The sequence below is a fragment of the Miniopterus schreibersii genome (assembly GCF_964146895.1).
Source record: "Miniopterus schreibersii genome assembly, chromosome: 1".
NCBI classification, from domain to species: domain Eukaryota; kingdom Metazoa; phylum Chordata; class Mammalia; order Chiroptera; family Miniopteridae; genus Miniopterus; species Miniopterus schreibersii.
The window spans coordinates 178,963,117-178,988,513 of record NC_138101.1 but is presented as its reverse complement, the minus strand read 5'-3'; the positions used below and the strand labels follow the sequence as shown (position 1 = coordinate 178,988,513).

Below are 25,397 nucleotides of genomic sequence, written 5' to 3'. Positions count from 1 at the left end.
GCTGATAGCTCAATTTGAAATATTAAAGGTATTTTAATATAACACGGCCTTTATAATTATTCAAGAGTCAATATACATTTTTTTGGAAACACCCTATATGTTAGACAGTCAGTGCCATTGTGTAATTTGACAGGCTGAGTCAATTCCCGTGATTTTATATGTGAGATACTATGACACAATTACCGGAAGCCTTAGGAAATGATGGATCAGTCATCAGTGGCTCCTTATGTGAAAGCTTTACAATAAGGAGGGATGCTGAACTCATCATACTTGGAATACCCCAGCTTTAGCACAACCAAAGAAGAAGAAAAATGATAAGAGTTAGCATACAAGTGCTTAAAATGGGCTGGCTTTTCTTAAATGCTTTTTTCGGGGGGATAAGAAAAAAAGAAATGCAATGTTTTTAGTGATTTCAGAGAGAGGAAGGGGGAGAGAGAGGGACAAACATCGATGATGAGAGAGAGTGATTGGCCGCCTCCCTCATGCCCCGCACTGGGGACCGAGCATGCAACCCAGGCATGTGCCCTGACCGAGAATCAAACTGTGACCTCCTCGTTCATGGGTCAACCACTGAGTCACACCAGCTGGGCTTAGAGGCTTTTTGATGATCACACAGCCTTAGAAAAATCTATTTCATCTTTGAATGTAACTGTGGACCTTGAAAATGTAAACTTCAAAGACTTCAGGCAAGATCACATAAAGAGCAGGTGCTAGCACTACTGTTGACATCACGGGCCTATGACACAGAAGTTTTTGATCTTCCTATTCTGTGTGCTGAGGGATTCTCTTTATGCTTATTTGACACTACCAATAAAATGAACAAATAACAAAAATCTAGCACATAACCAATTGGGCAAAACTGTTATAACAAAGGGCACACCACTGCCCACAAGATCTTCTACAGGCGCATCTCCAAGACATAAGAGCCAACATCTTAAGTGAGTATAGGCCCTCTGGCTAGCGAATCTAAAAGGTCCTACTGGCATCTATAGGAATTTTAACAATATGGCCACACATGATATGTTAAGTGAACTGAAACACACAGAATGTTTTTCAATTTCCAAGTCATTTTATTTCAAGATGACAACCTTCGGATGAATAGCTGTAGGATGATGCCATTCTCAGAGTGATTCTTGATCGATTCTCCCAGTAAGTGCCAATGTGATTTTTCTCCATTGTGTAGGTTCCAGTTAGCATTTAAAGTTCAGGGGATTCTGTTTCTCTACCAGTTTACTTGTTACCCCTTCTTTTATCATCATCTTCACCTTTATCTTCAGCATCAGTTAAGAACGTAAGCCAACCCAAAATGAATGCAAGCAGTGAAAGGCCAAATTGAATACACAGTGCAACTATGGCGTGGTTTACAGTAACAGTTACTTTGCCTCGAACTTCTGGTTCTCTGTCAGGTGCAGGGCCACTGTCCACACTACCACCTGGTCCTGTTTGGTTACATCCTGGTGGATTCCACCCTCGTTGACAGTGACAGTGTTTCTTATTGTTGCACACCCCTCTGAAATTGCATGTCTTGACATTACAATCAAAACCCATGTCTGTATGAAAAGTACAATTCTGTTCAACACAAAATTTTTCAGGCCCACATGTGGCACCATCTATTACAAGTCCGAGAGCTGGTTCACCTGAGCCAAGGCGTACAGCATATCCAAAGCATAATTCTTGTTGAACATCTTTTACTATTATGTGACGAAATGAAATACGATCACCTCCACCAGGTACTTCTGGGACATTACGACAGTGCAACATTCCGCAAAAAACATCATCTGGTTCACATTGCGTTGGTCTTATTCCGCCGAAAAGGTACTTCCTCAACCCACAGTTTCCAAATCGGTCACCTCTTACATTCAATTGCTTATAGCACGCTGGCGAACCATCTCTTATTTCGTAGCCAAAAAGGGCTTGACACTGCATATCGCGGTCACTACAGTTTCCTCTCACACAAACGGCTAATCCTGAACACGGCGTTCCATCCTGGATATAAACATCTTCTGGACAAAGAGCCGTTTTTCCGTCTCAGTATTCTGCTAGATCACAAATGCCAGACCTCTCCCTACAAATCCATCCAGGTTTAGCAGGTTTACAATTCAAACAGCAACCTCCTCCACTGCATTGACTGCCAAGGGAGAGGGCACAATTGGTCTCACAACATTTATCTTTAGCACAGTCTCTAAAGGTGCCACAGTCACATTCTTCCCTCTCATTTATGATCTGGTCACCACAACAAGGGGCTATATAAGGAAAATTATCATATGGTGCATCTGTAAAAGCCAGACAGTCAGCGAAGATACTCATATGACGATGGAGTGTGTCATAAGAACAATTGCTAAACGATCAAAAAGACCTGGCTGAGAAATCATGACACAGAAGGTCCTTCGAAAACATCTACAACCAGGTTCATCATGTCTCATGCCCAAAGAATGACCCACTGCATGTGCTGAAACACAGGCAGCTAAAAATAAATGATAATTTGCAACAAATACACCCATGGACCCCCAGCTGGCGTTGCATACTCCATCGTGGTGGGAATAATATATATCGCCACCCAATTAATGTCCTGTAAGAAGCAATGAAGTATCATGAGGAATTTGACTAAACCAGTTCCGATATTTGCACAAACCAAACAGTTCTCTAATTCTGTAACTAGTACCAGTATGGGTCATATCTATCATATCCCTATTTTGCCATATGCATAAGACGCGTATGTAGATGACTAGTTTATTTTGAAAATAAATGGTATGCATTATGTTGTTTATCATCACCATGTTCTCTATTACCTCTGTTGTATTAGGGTGCATCCTGTATAATGAATGAGAAACTATGTAGTGAAGTTTTAAGAATTGCCTATGGGACCACCACGAATACACAGGCGTTGCTCTAGGGGTTCCAGCAACCTTTGCCCTTTCATATGCTAGATCAGCATCTTCTTTTTCAATCTTACACCTTTCGGTCTCTGTTGACTGGTCTTCCCACACAAGCAGAGAAACCACATGCTCAAACTTGGAAGAATCCTCCAGTGGTTTGATTTCGTAAGTGAAGTCATCCACCTGCAGCATGCCATGCAGACCCCCACGGCAGGTGTCCAGCATGCCCCATGGACCCGGGCACTCCTTCCAGGTAGCTCTAGTAGTAGCAGTCTCGAGGGACAAAGAGGTAGTCCTCCTGCATAGCACCTTGGTCGTTATCGGTGATAACAGGAAACTGTCTGGGCAGCAAGTTCTTCTTGACCTTCATGTGAACCACATGTCTATGGCCCCTGAACTGAATCCTGTAGGAGAGCTGGTCTTGCACCCCAGCTCCACCCACCCTGTGGGACACCTTCCTGGGGATCACAATTTCACAGGAAGTGAAGCGCCATCCTGGCAGGGCATGGGAGCAGCAGACCTGGGACAGGAGCAGCCAGAGTAGAAGCAGCCAGAGATCACCTATCAGGTGGGCCTGGGCCCAGGCAGGCCCCATGAGTGAGGCAGCCTCTGACCAAAGAAACTGCAGGCAAGTGGGAGGCAGGCAAGACTAACCTGGAACAGCACCTTTCCCAGCTGTGTAGTCAGGAGGAGAGCAGAGAGAGACAGGAGGTCTGGCACCCCCAGAGAGGTGGAGCTGGGAGGGGGCAGCTATTACATGACAATGGCGCATTCATTAGGGGAGGCTGTGCTCAGTGATCTAGGGAGCCTGGTTTGAAAGGTTTTTTTCAACATCAGTGCAGTATGGAACAGTTTTAATGTTATAAGCATACCTTGACCTCAGCCTGAGATGAACTGGCCATGATTAAAAAAAAGATAATTTTAAGAACAAAAAGTAATTCGTGAATGGTATAAAAATGAATAGAACTAACTGTATTGGTAAGGATTAGAAAATTGATGAACTCAAACATCAGATGTGTATTTTTGGAAAATGGAATAGACAAGAAAGTTCGGCCATTTGGGAAAGAGTAAGTTACCCATTTTTCCTTTATGTTTACTAGGAGGGTATTTGTGAGGACAGGGGTGATACAAAGATGGTAATGTTTGAAAGATAATTAAGCTGCTTTTAGCATTCAGGCTGTAGAAAAAGTATAGCCAGGAAAGCTAGTACACAATATGTTGTAGAAATTCATAGGCTATCTGAATGGTCTGAGAGGATTGTTCCCATACATGGAGAAATCAGAAATGAGTTAGTTTTGAGTAATCATGTGTGTATGTTTACCCTTTCAAAATTCTTCTTCATTTTATTAAAAAAGCTAAAGTCAGAAAAAAGTCTTTGTGAATTTTTCTTTTGCATCTCACCTGTCAACACTTGTACCAACTTATATTATCTCCTGCTTAAGGGAGGGTAATGTGGGTATTTTGGGAGGAGGAAGGAGGGTGGTAAGTGTGGGGGTATTCAATATGAGAGTTAGGATGTGGAGACAATTGGACGCTGATTCATGTATTTTTCCAATTGAAAAACTGCATGAGATTTTAAACAAATCATGGTTTTAGAGTCAGTAAGATTCTTAAGAATATCATGGACCAGAATATAAATTAATATTTTATAAGCAAAGGTGTACTTATGGTAGAATTAGGCTCTACTATTACAGAAAGAAAAAAAGAAAGAGGTTTGGATATATATGAAAATGAGAGGTAATTCGATGGATTTTGCAATAGTTGTAATTCATACCATTCCCTATGGTGATAAATGAAACAGGACCATGTTTTGCTAAGTGGCAGTCTTGAAACAATTTGTGGGTTTTAATGAACTACTCTGTGTTGTTTTGTGAAATCATACAGATTTTATTTACTTATTTATCCTCACCTGAAGATATGTTCATTGATTTTAGAGAGAGAGGAAAAGAGAGAGAGAGAGAGACTGATCAGCTACCTCCTGTACACACCCGGCAACCTTTCCATGGATAGGATGACGCTGCAATCAACTGAGCCACCCGGTCAGTGTAAATCATACAACTTTTAAAAGTTTTGTACTGAGAGTGACATCAGTAAAATGACAGACTAGGAAGCTCCAAGCTCTCCTTCCGCCACAGTAAAACTGAAGAAAAACAACTAGAAACTATCTGAACCAACTTTATAGGAGATCAGGGGAAAAAATAAATGTTTCCAGCAACCAAGAAAAGGCCCAGTCAGGAATAAGCCATCTTTGCCCTGGCTGGTGTTGCTCAGTGGTTGGAGCGTAGGCCAGCATATCAAAGGGTTATGGGTTCAATTCCCCTTCAAGGGAATATACCTGGGTTGCAGGGTCCATCCCTGGCCCTGGTCCAGGCACATGCAGGAGGCAACTAATTGATGTGTCTCTCTCACATCGATGTTTCTCTCCCTCCCTCTCCCCTTCCCTCCCTTCCTTCCACTCTCTCTAAAAGTCGATGGAAAAAATACCCTCAGGAGAGGATTAACAACAACAACAAAAAGGAATGAACCATCTTCAAATTGCTTCAGGAATTCATGGGAACCTCTGTGAACATATAAGCTCAAGACGAGCTAAAGGAACAGTCTTCAGAGAGCACCCATAACCCTGAGCAGTCTTTGAAACTTTTGTTTGAAAAAGTCTCCAGTGACTTTCAACAAATTTCTTTTAATCTATACCCAAGGATATGTTTTTCTTCGATTCTAGAAAGAGGAAGGGAGAGGGAGAGAGAGAAACATCGGTGTGAGAGGGAAACATCGATCTGTTGCCTCTCGTATAGGCCCTGACCGGGGGATTGAACCCACAACTTGGGTATGTGCCCTGACCTGGAATCAAACCCATGACCCTTTGGTCCACGGGACGATGCACCAACCAACTGAGCCACACTAGACAGGGCAACAATCTAATTTTTAAAAAGCATCACTAGGAAGGATGAAAATAATTTCCGGAGTTACCACATTTTAATAAAATATCCAATTTTCAACAACTAAAAAATCACAACACATACAAAACTACAGTAAACCGTGGCTCATTTGAAGGAACAAAATAAGCTGACAGAAACCATCCCCAGTGGAGCACAGACATCAGACTTACTAGACAAAGGCTATAAAACAACTGTTTTAAATATATTCAAATGGTAAGGGAAAACCTGTACAAAGAGACAAAGCAGGACATTATGTACTTATAAAAGGGTAAATTCACCAAGAAGATATAATAATTATAAACATATATGTCACAAGCACCCGAGTTCCAGAATATGTGAGGCAAACATTGACAGAATTGAAAGGGAAAATACAGATTTATAAAAATAGTTGGATGTTCAACATACCACTATAAATATTTGATATAATGAGGCAGAGTATTGATAAGGTACTAGGACTTGAACCAATTGGACCAACAGAGATACACAGAATTCTCTACCCAACAAGAGCAAAATACACCTGTAACTGAAAAATAAATAAAATAAAAAAGAAATGGACCTTGAAATTATATTATCACAAAATGTGAAGTCAATATTTTAAAAATTTAAAGTAGAAAAATAAAAGTATACACATTCTTTTTTAGTTTTTGTCTTTTGCGTGTGTGTGTTTTTGGGTTTTATTGACACATAATTAACATATAACATCCTATTAGTTTTAGTTGTACAACATAATTATTTCATATATGTATATATTGAGAAATGACCACCACAATAAATTTAGTTAACACCCTTCACCATACATAGTTAAAAACTTTTTCTTGTGATGAGAACTTCTAAGACCTATTCTCTTGACAGCTTTCAAATGTACAATAATGAGACACATGTAATAGAGAATGCAGTGGTCATAAACAGCATCCTGCATAGCATTTGTAACCATAATACTCTAGAGGTCCACATGCATATGATATGTATATGAAATGGGTGGGATTAGGTGGATATGTATAACTGGCCCAATGTTGCAGCTGCTATAAATTGATTTGGTCTATGGAAATATTGGGGATGGTGATTCACTATTCCTCATGATACTTCATTGCTTCTTACAGAACATGAAATACATGGGGTGACCTACTTTTCTAACTTTGATGTAGTATGCAACCCCAATTGGAGAGTAGCACATGTATGTATAGCGGATTATCACTTATTTTTAGGTGCCACTATTGGGGCACACTCACTAGGTCATAACTTAGGCATTGATTATGATACACCTGGCTGTCAGTGTTTTCAATAAAATATTGAAGTAGGAGGGGGTAGGAGCAAACAGGAGATTGGGAAGAAAAAGTGACTACATGACACGAAATATGCAAAAATAGAGCAAGTTGTGAATAAAGTCCCTCAAGCTGTGAGGCAAAGTTTCCACTAATCTTGTAAAAACAGTAGGCTGAAGTAACCAAGATTCATACTTTTTACATACCTCAAAGTCATAAGGCCTTAAGTAGAAAGGCTAGTTCAGACTGTCGCTTTGTGTGTCAGACTACCAATATCCATTCTCACCTTTTACTTATAATAGTAATCCTGGTTTCTTTCAGTTGGCACATTTCTATCTCACTAAAATATGACATATCCTAGGCCTCCCTTACGGTTAAGTATAACCGTAAGACCAGATTTCTGGCTGAGATATAAGAAGTGTATGAAACTTCCAAGAGGTCTCCATAAAAGTATGGAGTGAAACTTTCTTTGCCTTTTCTTCACTACTTTCTTGGCGTGTGAAGATGAGGGTGGGAGTTCCAAAACCCATTTTGGACCATGAAGCAAAGGCCACACTCTGGGGAGGGGGCTGGAGAGAGGACAGAAAGCTGGAAGGAACCTGGGCCTCAGTGACTAAGGAGCCTTGATATGAGGCCTGAACTATGGATTTCCAGAGTTCTTTAATACAAGAGAAATAAACTTCCATCTTAGCCTATTGCATATAGAATTAAGTGAATATCTCTGCCACAGTGTTCCTCCAGCATCTGTTTGTAGCCTATTTTTTCAGTGTCATCACCTACCAACTCATGCTTTTTCTACTCATAGGCTCTGTTGTATTTGCTATTCTCTAAACACCCCCACCCATTACTATCCTGATTCCATCATTTTTCTGAATTGTTCTCTCTGAGCAGAAATCCATATATCCTGTTTTCTTTCTTCATACATATTAAAGTTTCCTCATTGTTAAAAAACTATACTTACATTAAGATATAAAGTCAATTTACATGCCTAATCTGTCACCCCACTTATTACCAGCATTTCCTGAACATAGTTTCCTGAGCAAATAACTGGTGACTCTTCCTTTTACTGCCCTACGTGTTTCTCTTAAAGCTGTGTGCTCAGGTGAGAAAGGTAATCTTCCTAGGTACAGGCTAGTGATTTCCCCCAGTAGTCCCCAAGAAACTTTTTTCCCCTCCAAATTTCTTCATTGATAACTTCCTTGATTTCCCTTTCCTGTTTCTATTTTATCTCTTCCCTCTCAGTATTCCAGCGTCTCTTACTTATACCATACTTTTTTAATTTATCATACTCCATGTTTTATTATGATCATTTTATTCACTCATTCAACCAACTTATGTTGAGGAGGGTTGGAAGTGAGGGTGGTAGGGATCTGAGTTTGAAGTTGAGGCGCAAGCTTTAAAATTTCATCTCACTTAATCCTTTCAACAACCTTTTAAAGATCTATGATTATGCCCTTTTTCAGATGGGGAAACAAGGGAGACAATTATGTTACCTGCTCAAAGCTCGACAACTGGAAGAAGATAAAATCGAAACTTGAGATCAAGCCTTCTAACATTATCTCGTTTTCTTTTCCACTGTTTCCTATTAACTTCTCTCAGGATTAGCAAATAAAAGGCCTTCCTGAGGAATCCACCTCTTTCTTTCTTTGTTTGGTAAACACTGTAGCTTCTGTTTTAATTATTTAATCTGAATTCGAATGCCTTAATTGGAACTGCACTGTTCAGTCCCCCAGAGTCCCCGCTAACTGCTGTGGTCTAACTCCAGGTTGTTCCCACATTTAAATCACCTTCTTGGCCCTTAAGGCTTGTCAGATTTTGACCCCTTAAGCTTCCTTCAAGCCCTGTTTTGGAATTCCACCTTCAGGGTCTGGAAGGCCCGGCTGAAGTCACAGTTCACCCACTAGTCTTATTGCAAGGATTTTTTTTTTTTTAAGATTGCATTTTCTCTTTTACTAGAAGAAAGAGAACTTTACCCCTTTTCTTAAGGTATCTTCTTGAGCGAACTTGTAATCATAAATCCTTCCACTGCCCCTTTTATATGTCGATAGGGGCCTTGCTCCAAGCTGTAAGGGCCTGCTTGCCATAGAGATAGAAAAGTTTTATTTTTCACTCTGGATAATGGCCACCCAAAAGGTGACTTACCAAAGGTGGTATAGCAAACGGTGTTGTTGGAAGTCCTCTTACGTGAAAACGTGCACTGTACCGGCCTGGCTACATAAAAGGGTGAGGTTTCTGTCTTTGAGTCCTAAGAGCAGATTGCCGGAGACGCCCAGCCCAGTCTGGTTTAGTGCTTACTGAATAACACAGTTCTTCTTTTTCCCTTTTCATTTGTGGAGATTTCCTGAAGTGGCAGGAGGTCTTAGTTTTCATGTTCCTCCACACTGAATTTACTTACGCCTCTTACCTTTACCTTCCCTCCGTCCCCACCCTCAACAGTAACTAGCTCTTTGCTCACCTCACACTAGGCCGGACGGCCGGCGAAGACGTCGCAACGCGCCCGCCACCGGAACCACAATTCCCAGCATTCCTGGCGCTCCCAGCGTTCCCGGCTTCCTCTTCCGGTCTAGGGGCCGCTGAAACTGAAAGTGCGGTGTTTTAGGCGCCCTGCTGAGATTGATTCACCTTCACCTGTGAGAGCCTTAGTGGACCAAGTGGGAAACCAGGCAGGTAGTAAAACATGAACGGAAGAGTGGATTATTTGGTCATAGAGGAAGAGATCAATCTTACCAGAGGACCCTCAGGTACGTCCGGAACAGGTCCTGGTCATCTTTGGGAGCAGCGCACTGAGGTGTGCTTGCAGAGCAGACACCTTTTCTGCTAAGCCAGATTTTTTGGCCTCAGAGCAGACAGGCCCCAACCTAGAGGTTTCCTGCGATGCTTTTGAGCACGTAGAAGAATATATTGGTACCCATTGTTAGCCAGACATGGACCTGAGGAATCCATCTCATTTTTCCAATTGATTACCGCCTCTATTATAGTCAGGACAGGTTTCTTTCTGCGAATGGTACCAGAAAATCCTGGGGGAAAGCCTGCTTTTTAGCCAGCACACCATGAACAACACACCTCTCCTCCCATTGCCTGGGCTATACCTGTTCTATGAGAGGACTGTATAGTAAAAATGGGAGCATAAACGGTGTAGACTGTAAAATGCACAGCCGTTTTCTTGGTGCTAGTATCCCTCCCTCCCGCTGTTCACTTCTGGGAAATTCATTTCGTGTCATCTAGAATTTTAAATTATAAAGAGACCTTAGAGATCTATTACAGAAGTTCCTAAACCTGGTTCTGCCTCAGAATTAATTACTCAGGCGTTTGGGGTTTTGCTTTTAAAATGAAATTACTAGGCCCTGTCTCTAGGAATTTAGATTTAATGCGGGTGTTTTATGTTTTGGTGTTTTTGTGTGTGTTTGTTTTGTTTTTCTTTTTTAAACAAGCGCATCATGCTTCTGGAGCGCCAACGATTTTCTGTTTCTTGACATGGATCATGGTTCTCTGATTCTGATACTGCCAAATTCTCACACCTACAGCCCTCTTCCCTCTGATGTTCTTCACTCACTGAGCCTGTTACTATTACTGCATGCTGCCTGCCTCAAATTTCGTTGCCTTTCCTTTACACCTGTCTAGTGTATGGATTCAGAGTTTTAGCTGTGGGATAATGTAGGTTCAGATCTGGTATCTAATTTCCTACCAGTTCTTTGATATTTATTCTCTGTTCAGTTTGACTGATGGAAACCTTAGTTTCTCTTCCGTAAAATGTGCATAATAGAATACACTTCATAGGGTTATGAGAATGAAATCAATTAAACTATGTAAAACATTTAGAACATGTCCTAACACATGGTTAGCACTATGTAAGTATTTACTATTACTGTTGTTACTGTTAATAACACAGTAAATCCCACTCAATACTGTTATTCTGAGAGTCTCCAATAAGTCATCAAGTACCAAGAGCGCAATCTCTGAAATGTTTCTGTGAGCCTTCCACTCCTTTCTGTTCCCATCACCACTACCTAGAACAGTCCAATGATATTTTCTCACCTGGAATTTTGCAGTAGCTTGACCACCACTTAGATTATTCTCCACAAAATATGGCTTTCAGAATCATTCATACTTTGCCTTCTTTCTGGTTATAAAAAATTGGAAGTTGACTTATCAATATAATTCATTGCTAATCTGTATGGTTTAGTGTCATGCGCCGTATGAGCTCCTAAACTTTTGTCAAAAGCTCTTATGCCTGTTTCTTAGGTTCACTTTTCCCGTTCTGTATTAATTTCTCCTTTCACTCTCAATATTTATTGTCTTTGAAGCTAACATGGAAAATTATTATTAAACCAAAATCTGTTTTTCATTCATTGGTACTTGTTCTTCTCCTAAGGGCCCATTAAAACAATGGTAGTTCCTTTCCTGATTTCCCTGCAAATATAGGGTGTCCCCCCCAAAAATGTATACACACACTTTGAATAATTATTAAAGCAATGTTTATTTACATTTCATTTTCAAAATTGAGCTATCAGCTGTTAAAGTTTGTACACATTTCTTTGGGACACCCTGTATTTAAAGGCATCGAGTTGTCCTCCTCCTGTTTTGTCTCTTCCTTCTATAGCCTAAATACCTGTAGTTATTATACTTGTTGTCTTGTGATGTGATTTGAGGTTTGATTCTTGTCTGTTAGGAATTTAACGTACTTTGACATAGACCTTGGGCTGTGGTATCCAACAGTATTTTCAGTATCTCCTGCCTGGAGCAGAGCAGAACTCTGAAATGATCTTGCATGTTCCAGTCACTAAATATTTTTAAAGTTCAGTATAGTATTGCTTCACCTTTTTTGGTATTTGCCTAACAGTGTTGCTTAATGTTTAGTTCACCATTCACTAAAATTCCATGTTGATCTTGCAGACCTAAAGTTCCTAATGTTAGCCTTTTTTTCTGAATCATTGGAGTTTGGACAAACTTCAAGGGACTAATTAAGAATAATAATTATATTTAGCTAATATATTTCACTCAAAAGTGTTTTAATTTCTGTATTATACGTACATTTATTCAAAATGAATGGCTGGTGTGGCTCAGTGGTCGAGCCATGAACCAGGAGGTCAGCGTTCGATTCTTGGTCAGGGCACATGCCCGGGTTGTGGGCTCCATCCCCAGTGGGGGGCATGCCGGACGCAGCCAATCTATGACTCTCTCATCATTGATGTTTCTCTCTCTCCCTCTCCCTTCTTCTCTCTCTAAAATCAATAAAAACATATTTAAAAAACACAAAAACAAGCAAACAAAAACCCTCAAAATGAATGGATTTATTCACCGGGTGACTTCTTTAAATTTCTTAAGTGTGTTCATGTCATACTCATATAAGTTGATGAACTTTAGAGAGTAGAGCCACAAATTTTGGATTGCACTTAGATTAAATCCGTCATTTGAAGTTTGGGTGCTTCAATTAACAAGAAAAGGTATCAAGTTTCTGTTTATCACCTCCCAGAGCTGGTACTCCTAAGAAGTCTCTCAGTCTAGTTTGCTTTTCTTCCCTGTGTCATCATGCAGATAAACAAGCAAGAAGTAAGTTACCACCACTAGAAACTTCCAGTGATTTTGGTAGTCCCATAGAGATCTTTCTTTCTGTAGAACTATGAAAAGCCTCTAGTTCTCATTTCTGTTTGTAGGTAGTATTGTCACTGTTTGTGTACAACTTCCTATGCAAGGACTTGATAGTTTAATCAGGTAACTGCAAATATGTACATACCTTTCCTTTCTTTTTGGCAGCAGTGTTGTGTCAGGGGCAAGAGTCTTAAATATTCCCAGTGTTTGGATCCATTTTGCAAGGCAGATGAACTGTCTGATCTTGGTTACTTTAAAGGAAATAATGAAATCTTAGGAAAATTAGAACAATTTGGGGAGACAAAGAGAAGCTTGGCATGCAGTTTGGCTTCTGTCCTGTACCAACTTCCTCAACTTTGTAAGGAGAGGCTTACTTAGGCCGGATAACTTTGTAGGTTTTTCCACTTCCAAGAGTTCAGGATTCTTTGGCCTATTTCGCCTGTTATTTTGTGATTCCTGCCACTTTGGTTTGACAATAGGTGCTCAAAGAATTGTCAAAGGCAGTGGTCAGAATCTCAAGTGCCTTTAAGGGTTTGAAGGGTTTACCTTTTATGCCTTATGGAACACTGTTTATCTCTTTTCTTTTTATGGGAGTCCAGCTTGATTAATTCTCTAAGCCTCCCACTTTTTCCTTTATCAAACTGAGAGTTCTTAATGTTGGAAAGACTCAGTTACTACAAGAAGTATGACAAGAATCTAATCTAGCTTCCCCCCCCCCCAGAGATTGGCCATAAATACAACTCTGTTGTACATTGGGTATTAGGATTAGGACTCCTTGTTCAGGACTGAGGCCTCAATGGGTGTCAGCAAGTTGCTCCTGATACACCTTTAAAGAGGGAAAAAAAATCTCCCTTTCTCTACTTTAAAGGAGTTGCAAAGGATAAATGGGTTGGTTTAATGTTTTAATAATGAATAATTAAGCAAATGTTATCTTTCTGGCACTCTGCTATTTGCTTTATATATGTATTAAACTCATATAACTTTCACAGGAACCTTGAGTGGTTAAGTGATTAATCCACATTATTAGATGAGGAAATTGTATCCCAGAGAGGTTAAGGGTTTAACCAAGTTCTAAAGCCATTGCGTTTCAGGAGTCAGGAATTTAACCCAGATCTCTCTCTCTTTTTAAAAAAATGTGTTTTTATTGATTTTTAGAGAGAGGAAGAGAGAGGAATAGAGAGACAGAAACATTGGTGAGAGAGAAATATCATTGATCGGCTGCCTCCTGCATGCCCCATACTGGGGATTGAGCCTGCAACCCAGGCATGTGCCCTGACTGGGAATTGAACCATGACCTCTTGATTCCTAGGCTGATGCCCAACCACCGAGCCACACCGGCTGGGCTAACCCCCGATCTCTTGCTTGTACTATTTCATATGCTGCATCCCAGTATAGTAGCGAAGTCTAAGGAGGTGACTCCAACTTTTCTCCTGACCTTTATTTTATTATATCATGCCTTATCCCCAAAGGATTTGAGGCATCTTAAATGACTTACACAATCCACAGGGGAAAGTTTTTATAGTTTGCTGTTGATAGAGCTGAGGGCATGTCAAGGTGAGAACCTAAAAACAAGAAACCTCATTAAAGGCAAGCGTTTAAGCCTCTACAGACCCATCACATGCTTTGTGTTTAACCCTGAGACTGCTGCTCACAGTTTTCTGATCTGTTCTTTCATGTACCCAATAGATCTGAGACTAAAATGCTATATCCTTGCCCTATTTTCTCTTGATTACACGAAATCTAGCCCTCCTGGAAATTACATTTCAATGGGGACATGGCATTCTCATGTAAAAAGTGAAATCTCGGTGCGATGGTTATGGACTATGACCAGCATGTATGTAATGGGAGGGAGGGCAAAGGATGTGTGTAGGGGAGTGTGTTCATCTGACTCTGTCATTGAAAAGCTCAGAGAATGAAGGCATTGATAAGGGCCAGACTGATCAATTCCAAGAAGATAGAACTTATGTTAGTTTTATAGATAGGCTTTAGGCTAGTGTGAGGAACAGGGATGAGTATGGCCTAAGCAGTAATAGAGAAAAGGAAATAAATTAGTGAGTCAAGCAGCCTGGGTAGAAAGAGAGTTAAGGGAGACGAGGTTGCTAAGAGAGGTGGAGAATGGATTATGAAAAGTTCTCAATGCTACTGTGGAAACTTAACCTTTCTTTCTTTTTTTGTTTTTTGTTAATCCTCACCAGAGGATATTTTTTCCATTGATTTGTAGAGAGAGTGGAAGGGAGGAAGGGAGGGAAAGAAGAAGGGAGAGAGAAAGAGATCAAAGTGAGACAGTCACATCGATTGGTTGCCTCCCGAATGCCACCCCAACTGGCAGTGCTATGGATCGAACCTGCAACCCAGGTATGTGCCCTTGACCGGGAATTGAACCTGCGGCCCTTTGGTGCATGGGCCGATGCTCTAACCACTGAACCACACCAGCCAGGGTGAAACTTAACCTTTCTTTAAGATTCCATCTTGATTCCTTTCCCTTCCTATTCAGTGGTTAAGACTGAATTCAGGAGTCGCTGCCTCTAGGAAGCCTTCCTGACCCAGGTCAGATATTCCTCTTATTAAGAATATCATACACCTCTTGTTGAGTACCTGTCGTGTACTGCCACACTAAGCACTTTGTCTCATCTACTCCCAACAAAGAACAGATGAAATGGTTATTATTCCATTATACAAATGAGAAAGCCTTGGCCCTCACGTCATATAACTCTTTAGGTGGCAGAGTTAAGAACTGGATCCAGGTCTGTGTGACTTAAAAATCGAGGCTCTGAACTATCATAGAAAGTTTTATTTTTATCCCTTTGCTACTAAAGGACTCTGTGCATATTCCTATCTCAGTGTTTATTTTTATATTTGCTTGCTTACTGTGTGTCCTTCCTCTACTTTACTCTGAGCTCTTCTGATTCAAAGGATATATATTTCATCCCTTGTTTTCCTAACACCTTGCCTGGTACATGACATAAAGTGGTCAGCAAATGTTTATTAAATGACTAGGCATGTTGTTAAATAAATTAAAACAGTAACGTGGTCTGTTTCAGCTTTCAAAAAGTCACAAACAGGGTTCTCCAATAAATATAATTTAAGACTGAAAGAATGAATTTGGACATAATATATTATAATGAATAGGAAACTAAGATACCAGAAACAAGGAGATGGAATAGATGGGAAACCACATAGAGAGAAGAGTATATGGTACAAGTCTCTAAAGATTGCTTAAGGATCGGTCTTTTTATTTATTTTTTTCATGTTTTTATTGATTTGAGAGAGAGAGAAAGGGAAATGGAGAGAGAGAGAAACATTGATAAGAGAGAAACATTGATCACCTGCCTCCTGCAGGCCCCCCACTTGGGATCAAACCAAAACTCAGGCTTCTGCCCTGACAGAAATCAAACCGGCGCCCTCTTGGTGCATAGGATGATGCTCAGCCACCTGAGCCACACCGGCCAGGGAAAGGATCAATCTTATTAAGACTTTTTCCGGACAGTCCTTTAGTATAATGGTAAAGTGTTAAATATCTAGGAATTACTTTGAAGAAGTAGAAAGGTAAGTTGATAGATGCTCAACTGTAGAAACATTTTGTAAAGCCATGTGACTAGGCAGCAAAGTAGCCAATTACTGTATTTGAATAAAAGCAAAATTATTTATTGAGGAAAAAATTTATACTTAGATTATGAATCAGAACACGCTGTTGGTCTCAGGAGACTCAGAAATGAAGGGAAGCTGGGGCTTTTTTTTTTTTGGTGTTTTTTTAAAAAAATATATCTTTATTGATTTCAGAGAGGAAAGGAGAGGGAGATAGAGAGATAGAAACATCAGTGATGAGAGTCATGATCGGCTGCATCCTGCACGCCCCCGACTGGGAATCGAGCCCGAAACCCAGGCATGTGCCCCGACCGGGAATCGAACCCTGATCGCCTGGATCCTAGGTCAACGCTCAACCGCTGAGCCACGCCCGGCTGGGTGGGAAGCTCTTTTTAAAAATCTTCATTTAGTGTTTATTACATTATGATTAGAAATCATGGATTCTAGAATAAAACATTAAAATGTGATCCTTATTTTTAGGAATATTGCAGTTCAATAGGAGGATAAGGATGGTAGGCATGTGTTAAGTACCTTCAAGAGGTAGAATAATGAAAGAGCTATGGATCTTCATCAGGTATGTTGTGTTCCTTGAAGAGTCAAAGTCAATTAACCATTTCAGGCAAAAGACCCAAGAAAATATTAAATACCTTTAGGAAATATTTTGGAAACAGATAATGTCATTTTCCCCTTGCACAAAACTAAAGTATATTCATGCAATGAATAGACATTGTGCAGTTTACTATATGTTGGGCAAGAAGAGGTAGAGTAAGAGAAAGTTGAAAAGAGGGCAGTGGAGAGGGTACATATTGTACCATGAGGCAAAAATGAAGAGACTGAAACATTTCAAAAGCAAGGGAGCAGAGACATGATGTAGTAGAGGCCAGGCATTTACATTCAGTGCTTGAACAAGGGCTTATTCTGGGATGAGAAAATAAGAATGTCTACCTAGATATTTGAAAGAGAAGTTGAGGAGCAATAAGAAGAGGCCCCGGTGTACATCCTGGCACGTACTGCCTGAAACATCTTTGGTAGGCCATACTTGTTGCCCCCATCAGATGAAGCAGTGGGATGGGCAGGCACTGACTGACCGTGGGCATAATACATTTTTTTTTATTGTTGCACCATCTTTTTGTTCCTTTGAGGTGAAAGATTTTCCTCTTGCTGCCTTTATTTGTCAATGCATATTTCTTACTGGCTTTTGGGAGAGGTAACAAAATGACAAGTGACATATTTCATCTTTGGACCAGAGAGTTTCTCCAGGGAATATATAATAGTTTTGGGTCTAAAGATGCCTAGTCATTTAATCTCTGGATTCATTCATTAGAATCATTGAATCATTCTTTCAATCCAGACATATTATTGAGCAACAACTGTAGGGCAAGTTTCTGTGCCAGGCGCTGTGGATACAAAAGAATTGAATTTTAATACAAGTGCAGTGAGCAGCAGAGCATAGTAAATAAAAGCTACAATGTCTGAGTTACTAGCTCTGTGGCATTGGGCAAGTTACCTCACTTCTCTATGCTTTAATTTTTTTAAGCCAAAAAAATGGGAGTATTAATAGAACCTACTCATAGAGTTGAAAAAATTAAATGTTTTTTTGTTTTGTTTTACAAATACTTTTATAGTGTTGACTCTACCAGGCACTTTTCTAAGCATTTTACCAAAAGGTAATCACTTAATTAATTTACAGAGCTTAAATGCCGCCTGTCATTACTGCTGTTGTGTAGAGAATAGATTTTAGTGGGGCAAGAGTTGAGTCATGTAGAAAAGATAGGGTAACCTGTGTCATAGGAATTTTAAGGACATTGGGCTTCCTCTTTTATATTCTCCTGCCCCACCTCCCCTTTTTTAATGTCCTTTTTTTGGATTATGGAAAAGCCTGCTAGCGGCTCACAGAGACATTTTTAACCTTGTTAGATTTGCACAGAAATAGAAATGTCAGGAATTCCTGTTATTTCTTATGGCATTAATAGTCATTTGGCACCAACCAAGGTTTGTTTATGTACTAGGTAGTGTATGGGCACAGGAGTACAATTTTTTTTTTTTAATTAAGTATATTTTTATTGATTTCAGAGAGAAGAAGGGAGAGGGAGAGAGAGAGATGGACACATCAATGATGAGAGTCATTGATCGGCTTCCTCCTCCACATCCAGCCGGACCAAGATTTTTTTAAATGAACAAACATTTATTTGTACATGGCTGTTTATAGCAGTTTTGTTCATAATTGGAACTGATTCTTTTGTTGAAGTAAAGAGATAATTAAACAAGCAATGTCAGTGAAATATGTGTATTTTAGCCATTCTAGTGAAAATCTATTTTGTATTCCTGATACTGGTAATTTGTAAATTTTATTTTTCTGGATTAGTCTTGCCAGCCATTCATCAACTCTATTAATCTTTTCAAAGAATAGTCTTTTGGCTCTGTTAAATTTTTTTCTATTTATTGATTCTGTACTTATTTTACTATTTCCTAACTTCTACTCCCCTTGGATTGAATTTACTCCTCTTTTTCTAGTTTCTTAAGATAGAAATTTAGATAATTAATATTATGCCTTTTTATTTCCTTTCTTTCATGAGAATTTAGAGTTGTAAATTTTCCTCTGAATGCTGCTTTGGCCGCATCCTACAATTTTTAATATATTATGATTTCATTGTTATTTAGCTAAAATCTTTTCTATCCCATATAATTTTATCTTTAACTAATAGGTTATTTGTTTTCCAAACATTTAGGGACTTTCAAATGGTGTCTTCCCCAAATTAATATGTTGGAGCCCTAACCCCTGATGTGACTGTATTTGGAGGTAGGGCCCTTACAAAAGTAGTTAAGGTTCACTGAAGTTATAAGAGTGGGGCCCTAATCTTATGGAATCACTGTCCTTATAGGAAGAGACCCACAGGCACAAAGAAATCATTAACACACAGTGAGATGGTGGCCTCCTACTAGTCAAGAGAAGAAGCCTCAGAATGAAACTTACCTTGCAGATACCTTGATGTTGGGCATTCTAGTCTTCCAGAACAGAATTGCTGTTGTTTAAACCATCCAGTCTGTGGTATTTTGTTATGGCAACCCAAAAAACTAATACAATTATTTTTTGCTGGCTTCTCATTCAGTTCTCTCTTGAAATTCACTGAGACTTACTTTATGGATCAGCCATCGGTCAATCTTTGTGAACATGACCTGTGCACTAGAAAAGAATGCTTATTCTATAGTTGTTGAGTTTGTTCTGTAAAAGGTAAATTAAGTCAAGTTGGTTTTTAGTGTTGTTCAAGTGTTTTATATTTTTACGGATTTTTCTGTACTTTGTCTATCAAGTACTGAGAGAGAAGTGTTGAAATTTGCATCTGTCATTTTTTATATGCCCTTTTCTCATGTTTGTTTGTTCCCTTGATATTCAGGTTCTGTTAGTAGATGCACTCATATTTAGCGTTTTAATGTCTTCTTGATAAATTGAATCCTTTTTCATTAGCAAACGTTCCTTTTTATCCCTTGTAATATTCCTTATTCTGAAATCTACTTTTTATTATATTAATCGGGAAAGTCCAACTGCTTAGTATATCTGTGTCTATCCTTTTAATTTTAGCTTGTATTTTACCCATTTATTTATGATTTCTGGTGATATTCATTCCTTCATATAGACCCATATTTTTATTCAATATTATTTTTCTTACGTCTGAAGAATTTTTTTTTCAACATTTCTCATAGTGTAGATCTGTTTGCAACAAATTCTCCCAGCTTTTGTTCTTGTGAAAAAGTATTTATTTTACCTTACTTTTTGAAGGCTATATTCAGTGGATATAGAATTCTAACTTGACTTGTATTTTTCTTTTAGCATTTTAAAGATTATGTTTTATTGACTTTTGGCTTGCCTAGTTTTTGAGAAGTCCGTTGTCATTCTTATCTTTACTCCTTGTATGTAATGTGTCCTTTCTTCGTCTGACTACTTTTAATATTTTTTCTTTATACCTGGTTTTGAGCAATGTGATTATGATATGATTTGTCATTGGTTCCTTTTGTGTTTATCCTGATTGGAGTTTGTTGAGCTTCTTAGATGTATTTGTTTATATTTTTCATGAGATTTGAGCCAGTTTCTTCAAGTATTTTTACTGTTTTCCTTTTTCTTCTCCTTCTCCTTCTGGAACTCCAGTAACATATATATTAAACCACTTGCTATTATTATTGCATATGTTACTATGTTGTTCTTTTAACTTTTTTTAATTGAATTTACTTCTTTATTACTTTTGAAATTGAATTTATTGAGGTGACATTGGTTAATAAAATCACACAGGTTTCAGGTGTACAGTTCTATAACATATCATCTGTATATTGTATTTTATGTTCATCACCCCAAATCAAGTCTCCTTCCATCACCATTTATCCCCCCTTCACCCTCTTCTACCTCCCCTACCCCCTTTCCCTCTGGTAGTCACCGTACTATTGTCTGTGTCTATTTGGATTTTTTTTTTTCTTTTTCTCTTTCTTTTTGCTTAATCCCTTCACCCTTTTCACTCAGCCCCACAACTCCCCTTCCTTCTGACAGCTGTCAGTCAGTTCTCTATCTATGAGTCTGTTTCTATTTTGTTTGTTAGCTTATTTTGTTCATTAGATTCCGCATATGAGGGATATCATATGGTGCTTGTCTTTCTCTGCCTGGCTTATTTTACTAATGCTCTCCAGGTCCATCCATGCTGTTGGAAAGGGTAAGATTTCCTTCTTTTTTATGGCTGAGTAGTACTCCATTGTGTAATTGTACCACAGCTTTTTTATGTAGTCATCTGCTGATGGACACTTGGGCTGCTTCCAAATCTTGGCTATTGTAAATAACACTGCAGTGAACATAGGGTTGCATTTTTTCTTCTGAATTAGTGTTGTGGGTTTCTTCAGATATATTCCCTGAAGTAGAATCACTGGGTTATAAGGCAGTTTCATTTGTAATTTTCTTTCTTTCTTTTTTTTTTTTTAATATATCTTCACAGATTTCAGGGAAAAGAAGGAAGAAGGGAGATGGAGAGAGAGAGGGAAACATCAATGATGAGAGAGGTGTCATTGTTCGGCTGCCTCTTGCATGCCCCCACTGGGGATCAGGCCCGCAACCTGGGCATGTGCCCTAACTGTGAATCGAACCACAATCTCCTGCGTCCTGGGTTGATACTCAACCACTGAGCCAAGCCCGGCCAGGCCATTTTCAATTTTTTGAAGTAACTCCATATACTGCTTTCCACAGTGGCTGCACCAGTCTGCATTCCCACCAGGAGTGCGTGAGGGTACCCTTTCCTCTACATCCTTGCCAACACTTGTTGTTTGTTGGTTTTTTGATGATAGTTATTCTGACCGGTGTGAGGTGATATCTCATTGTGATTTTAATTTGCATTTCTCTGATGATTTGTGACCTGGAGCATCTTTTCATGTCTATTTGCCATCTCTATGTCTTCTTTGGAGAAGTGTCTCTTCAGACCCTTTGCCCACTTTTTAATTGGACTGTTTGTTTTTTTGGTGTTGAGTTTTATAAGTTCTTTATAAATTTTGGGTATTAATCCCTTATCAGATGTATCATTGGTGAATATGTTCTCCCATTCAGTGGATGTCTTTTCATATTGTTGATTGTTTCCTTTGTTGTGCAAAAAACTTTTTAGTTTGACGTAGTCCCATTTGTTTATTTTTTTGTTTCCTTTGCCCAGAAAAAATATTGCCATAGGTTTTACTGCTTGTGTTTTTTTCTAGGATCCTTAAGGTTTCAAATGTAACATTTAAGTCTTTAATCCATTTTTAGTTCATTTTTGTGTATGGTGTAAGAAGGTGGTCTAGTTTCATTTTTTTGCACGTATCTGTCCAATTTTCCCAGCACCATTTATTTGTCTTTACCCCCTTGTATATTTTTACCTCCTTTGTCAAATATTAATTGACCATATAGGTGTGGGTTTATTTCTGGGCTCTCTGTTCTGTTGATCTGTATGCTTGTTTTTATGTCAATACCATGCTGTTTTGATTACTGTGGCCTTGTAGTATAGGTTAATGCCAGGTAGCATGATTCATCCAACTTTTTTCTTCTTTCTCAACATTGCTGTAGCTACTCAGGATATTTTGTGGTTCCATATAAATTTTTGGAATATTTGTTCTAGAACTGTGAAATACACCATTGATATCTTGATAGAAATTGCATTGAATCTATAGATTGCTCTGGGTAGTATGGACACTTTAATGATGCTAATTCTTCCTCTCCATGCTTCCACTTATTTGTATCTTCTTCAATTTCTTTTTTCAGTGTCTTATAATTTTCCTAGTACAGGTCTTTTACATCCTTGGTTAAATTTATTTCTTGGTATTTTTTTCTTTGGATGCAATTGTAAATGGGATTGTTTTCTTAGTTTCCCTTTCTGATAGTTCATTATTAAGGTATAAAAATGCAACCGATTTCTGGATATTTATTTTGTATCCTGATACTTTACCGAATTCATTTTTACTACGGTTTCTTAAAGTTTACTTACCTTTTCTGCTGTGGTGTTAAATCTGATGTTAATCACATTTGGTGTATTTTTCTTTTCAGAATGAGTTTTCAAGTGTATGTTTTATTTACTTTTTAAATCTTTCATTTTCATACATAGATCAGTGCAGCAGAAGACAGAGTCCAGAAATAAACTCGTGCATGTATGGTCAATTTATGAGAAAGGAGCTAAGAATATGCAATGGGGAAAGGATAGTCTCTTCAACAAGTGGTGATGGGAAAACTGGACAGCCACATGCAGAAAAATGAAGCCAAACTACTATCTCACGCCATACACAAAATCCACTCAGAATGGATTAAAGATGAAAAACAAATCTTCCATTTTTTCATTACGTTTGACTTTCTTTAATTATTTTCACCTAGTTGTAATAGTCTTTCAAACATCCTCATCTGCTGATTTCATCCTCTGTTATTTCTGGTTCTGTTTCTATTGAGCGGCTTTTCTCTTGACTATGGGTCATGTTTTCTTGCTTCTCAGCATGTTAATTAAAACAATTTTAAAATCTGTTTACTGATTTTAGAGATAGAGAGGAAAAGAGAGAGGGTGAGAGAGAGAAACATCACTTTGTTGTTCCGCTTATTTACGCATTCATTGGTTGATTCTTGTATGTGCCCTGACCTGGGATTGAACCCACAACCTGGCGTATCGGGTCAGCACTCTAACCAACTGAGCTACCCAGCCAGGACAGCATGTTAATAATTTTTAATTAGATTCTGGAGGCTGTGAATATTATGTCGTTGAATATCTGCGTTTTATTTTCATTCATTAACATGGTTAATGTTAAATTGTTGATCTTTGTTTTGGCAGGCAGTTAAGTAACTTGCAGGTGAGTTTGATTTCTTTAAGGCCCCTTTGTAAGCTTTTCTAGGGTGCTTCTGAAGTAGCATTCACTTCAGGGACAGTTCAACCCTATACATGAGGTATGTTCTAAGTGGATGTCAACTGAATTTCCAAGTGAATCATTGAGGATTTCCATTCTGGCTTGTCAGAACTTGAAGGTCTCCCTGCCTTGTGTGAGCTCTGAGAATTATTCAACATACAACTTCCTGTTTGTTTTTTTGTTGTTGACCAGCCTTGTAGAGTTTCACTCAACATATGCATGGCCTAGTACTTGGTAAAGACACATGTAGGTACCTGGAGCCCCTTTTTTCCGTCTAACTCCCTCCTTTCCAGAACTTTACCCTGTAATTTCTAGCAACCCAACCTCCCCAAACTTTGATTCCCATCTCATCAACTCAGTGAAGCTGCTGGGTTCTACTCGGGTCCTTCTTTCTGTGGTCATGATCCAGAAATTGCTTTTATACAGAAAGCTAGGCTGATCCTACAGCTACATGGTTTTAACTCAGCAGCATATTAAGTGGATTGTGTGCCGTGACAAAGTGGGATTTGTTCTAGGAATGCAAAGAAATTTAAGAAAATCAATCGATGTAATAAAACATATTAATAGAATGAAGAAAAAAAGCACATGATTATCTCAGCAGATACAGAAATAGTATTTGAGAAAATGTAACGCCTTTCCATGTTAAAAACAGTCAGCAAACTACTAATAGAAGGAAACTTCCTCAACATGATAAAGGCCATATACGAAGAATCTACAGCTAATGTACTCAATGATGTAGGAATGAAAGTTTTTCTTCTAAGATCAGGAACAAACAAGAATGTCTGCTTTCACCACTTTTGTTTAACATGGTATTGGAAGTTCTAGTCAGAATAGTTAGGCAAGAAAAATAAAATGCATTCAAATTGGAAAGGAAGAAGTGAAATTGTCTCTATTTGCAGAAGGCATGATCTTTATATGTAAAAAGCTAAAGAATCTACACCAAAACAAAAAAAGTACCAAAAAACCTGTTAGAATTAATAATAAATTCCGCAAAGTTGCAGGATGCAAAATCAAAACAAAATCAGTTAAGTTTTTATACATTAATAATGAACAATCTGGAAAGGAAATTAAGTAAGAAATTCCATTAACGATAGCATCAAAAAGAATAAAATACTTATACTGTAAGTAAGTTTAACCAAGGAGACAATAACTTATACTTTGAAAAGTACAAAATTTGGCTGAAAGAAATTAAAGACAAAAATAAGTGGAAATACATCTGACATTCATGGATTGGAAAATTAATAATGTTAAGGAAGCAATACTATCCAAAGCAACCTGCAGGCTCAATGCAATCTCTGTCAAAATTTCATCAGCCTTTTTGCAGAAATAGAAAACCCCATCCTAAAATTCATGTGAAAACTCAAAGGACCTAATAGCCAGCACAATCTTGCAAAGAAAGAAAGTTTGAGGGCTCGCATCTTCCCGGACTTAAGCACATAGTTGTGCACCAGTGTTAAGGCAGCCGCATTATTCACAACAGCCAAAGTGTGAACACAGTCAAATGCACATTGACAGATGACTAGATAAACAAAATGTATATATGTACAATGGATTATTATTCAGTCTTTAAAAGGAATGAAATAATTCAGCTATGTGTTACAATAAGGATGAACCTGGGAGGCATTGTACAAAGGGAAATAAGCAAGACAAAAGAACAAAATAGTATGATTCCTCTTACATGAAGTATGTGGAATAGGCAAGCTTGACACAGAAAGTACTGTATAATAGAAGTTCTCGGGCTAGAGGAAGGAGGAGTGAGGAGTTATTCT

The 25,397-nt window shown here is 38.7% G+C and overlaps 1 protein-coding gene and 1 pseudogene across 2 annotated transcripts in view; one reads left to right on the top strand and one right to left on the bottom strand.

Moving 5' to 3' along the window:
• Positions 1 to 1,060: 1,060 nt before the first annotated feature.
• LOC308552241 (disintegrin and metalloproteinase domain-containing protein 20-like) lies at positions 1,061 to 4,564 on the bottom strand (annotated as a pseudogene). Its single transcript has 2 exons — positions 2,907 to 4,564; positions 1,061 to 2,223 (listed from the first exon to the last, which is right to left on the bottom strand). The product of its transcript is annotated as a disintegrin and metalloproteinase domain-containing protein 20-like (transcript).
• Positions 4,565 to 9,633: 5,069 nt separating this feature from the next.
• The window catches only part of LOC308549103 (synaptojanin-2-binding protein-like), a 35,622-nt gene continuing 19,858 nt past the window's right edge, over positions 9,634 to 25,397 (top strand). Inside the window, exon 1 of the mRNA XM_081121426.1 lies at positions 9,634 to 9,815. Within this exon, the coding sequence (XP_080977552.1) occupies positions 9,752 to 9,815 (64 nt within the window). The 5' untranslated portion in view covers positions 9,634 to 9,751. The remainder of the gene's footprint in view (positions 9,816 to 25,397) is intronic.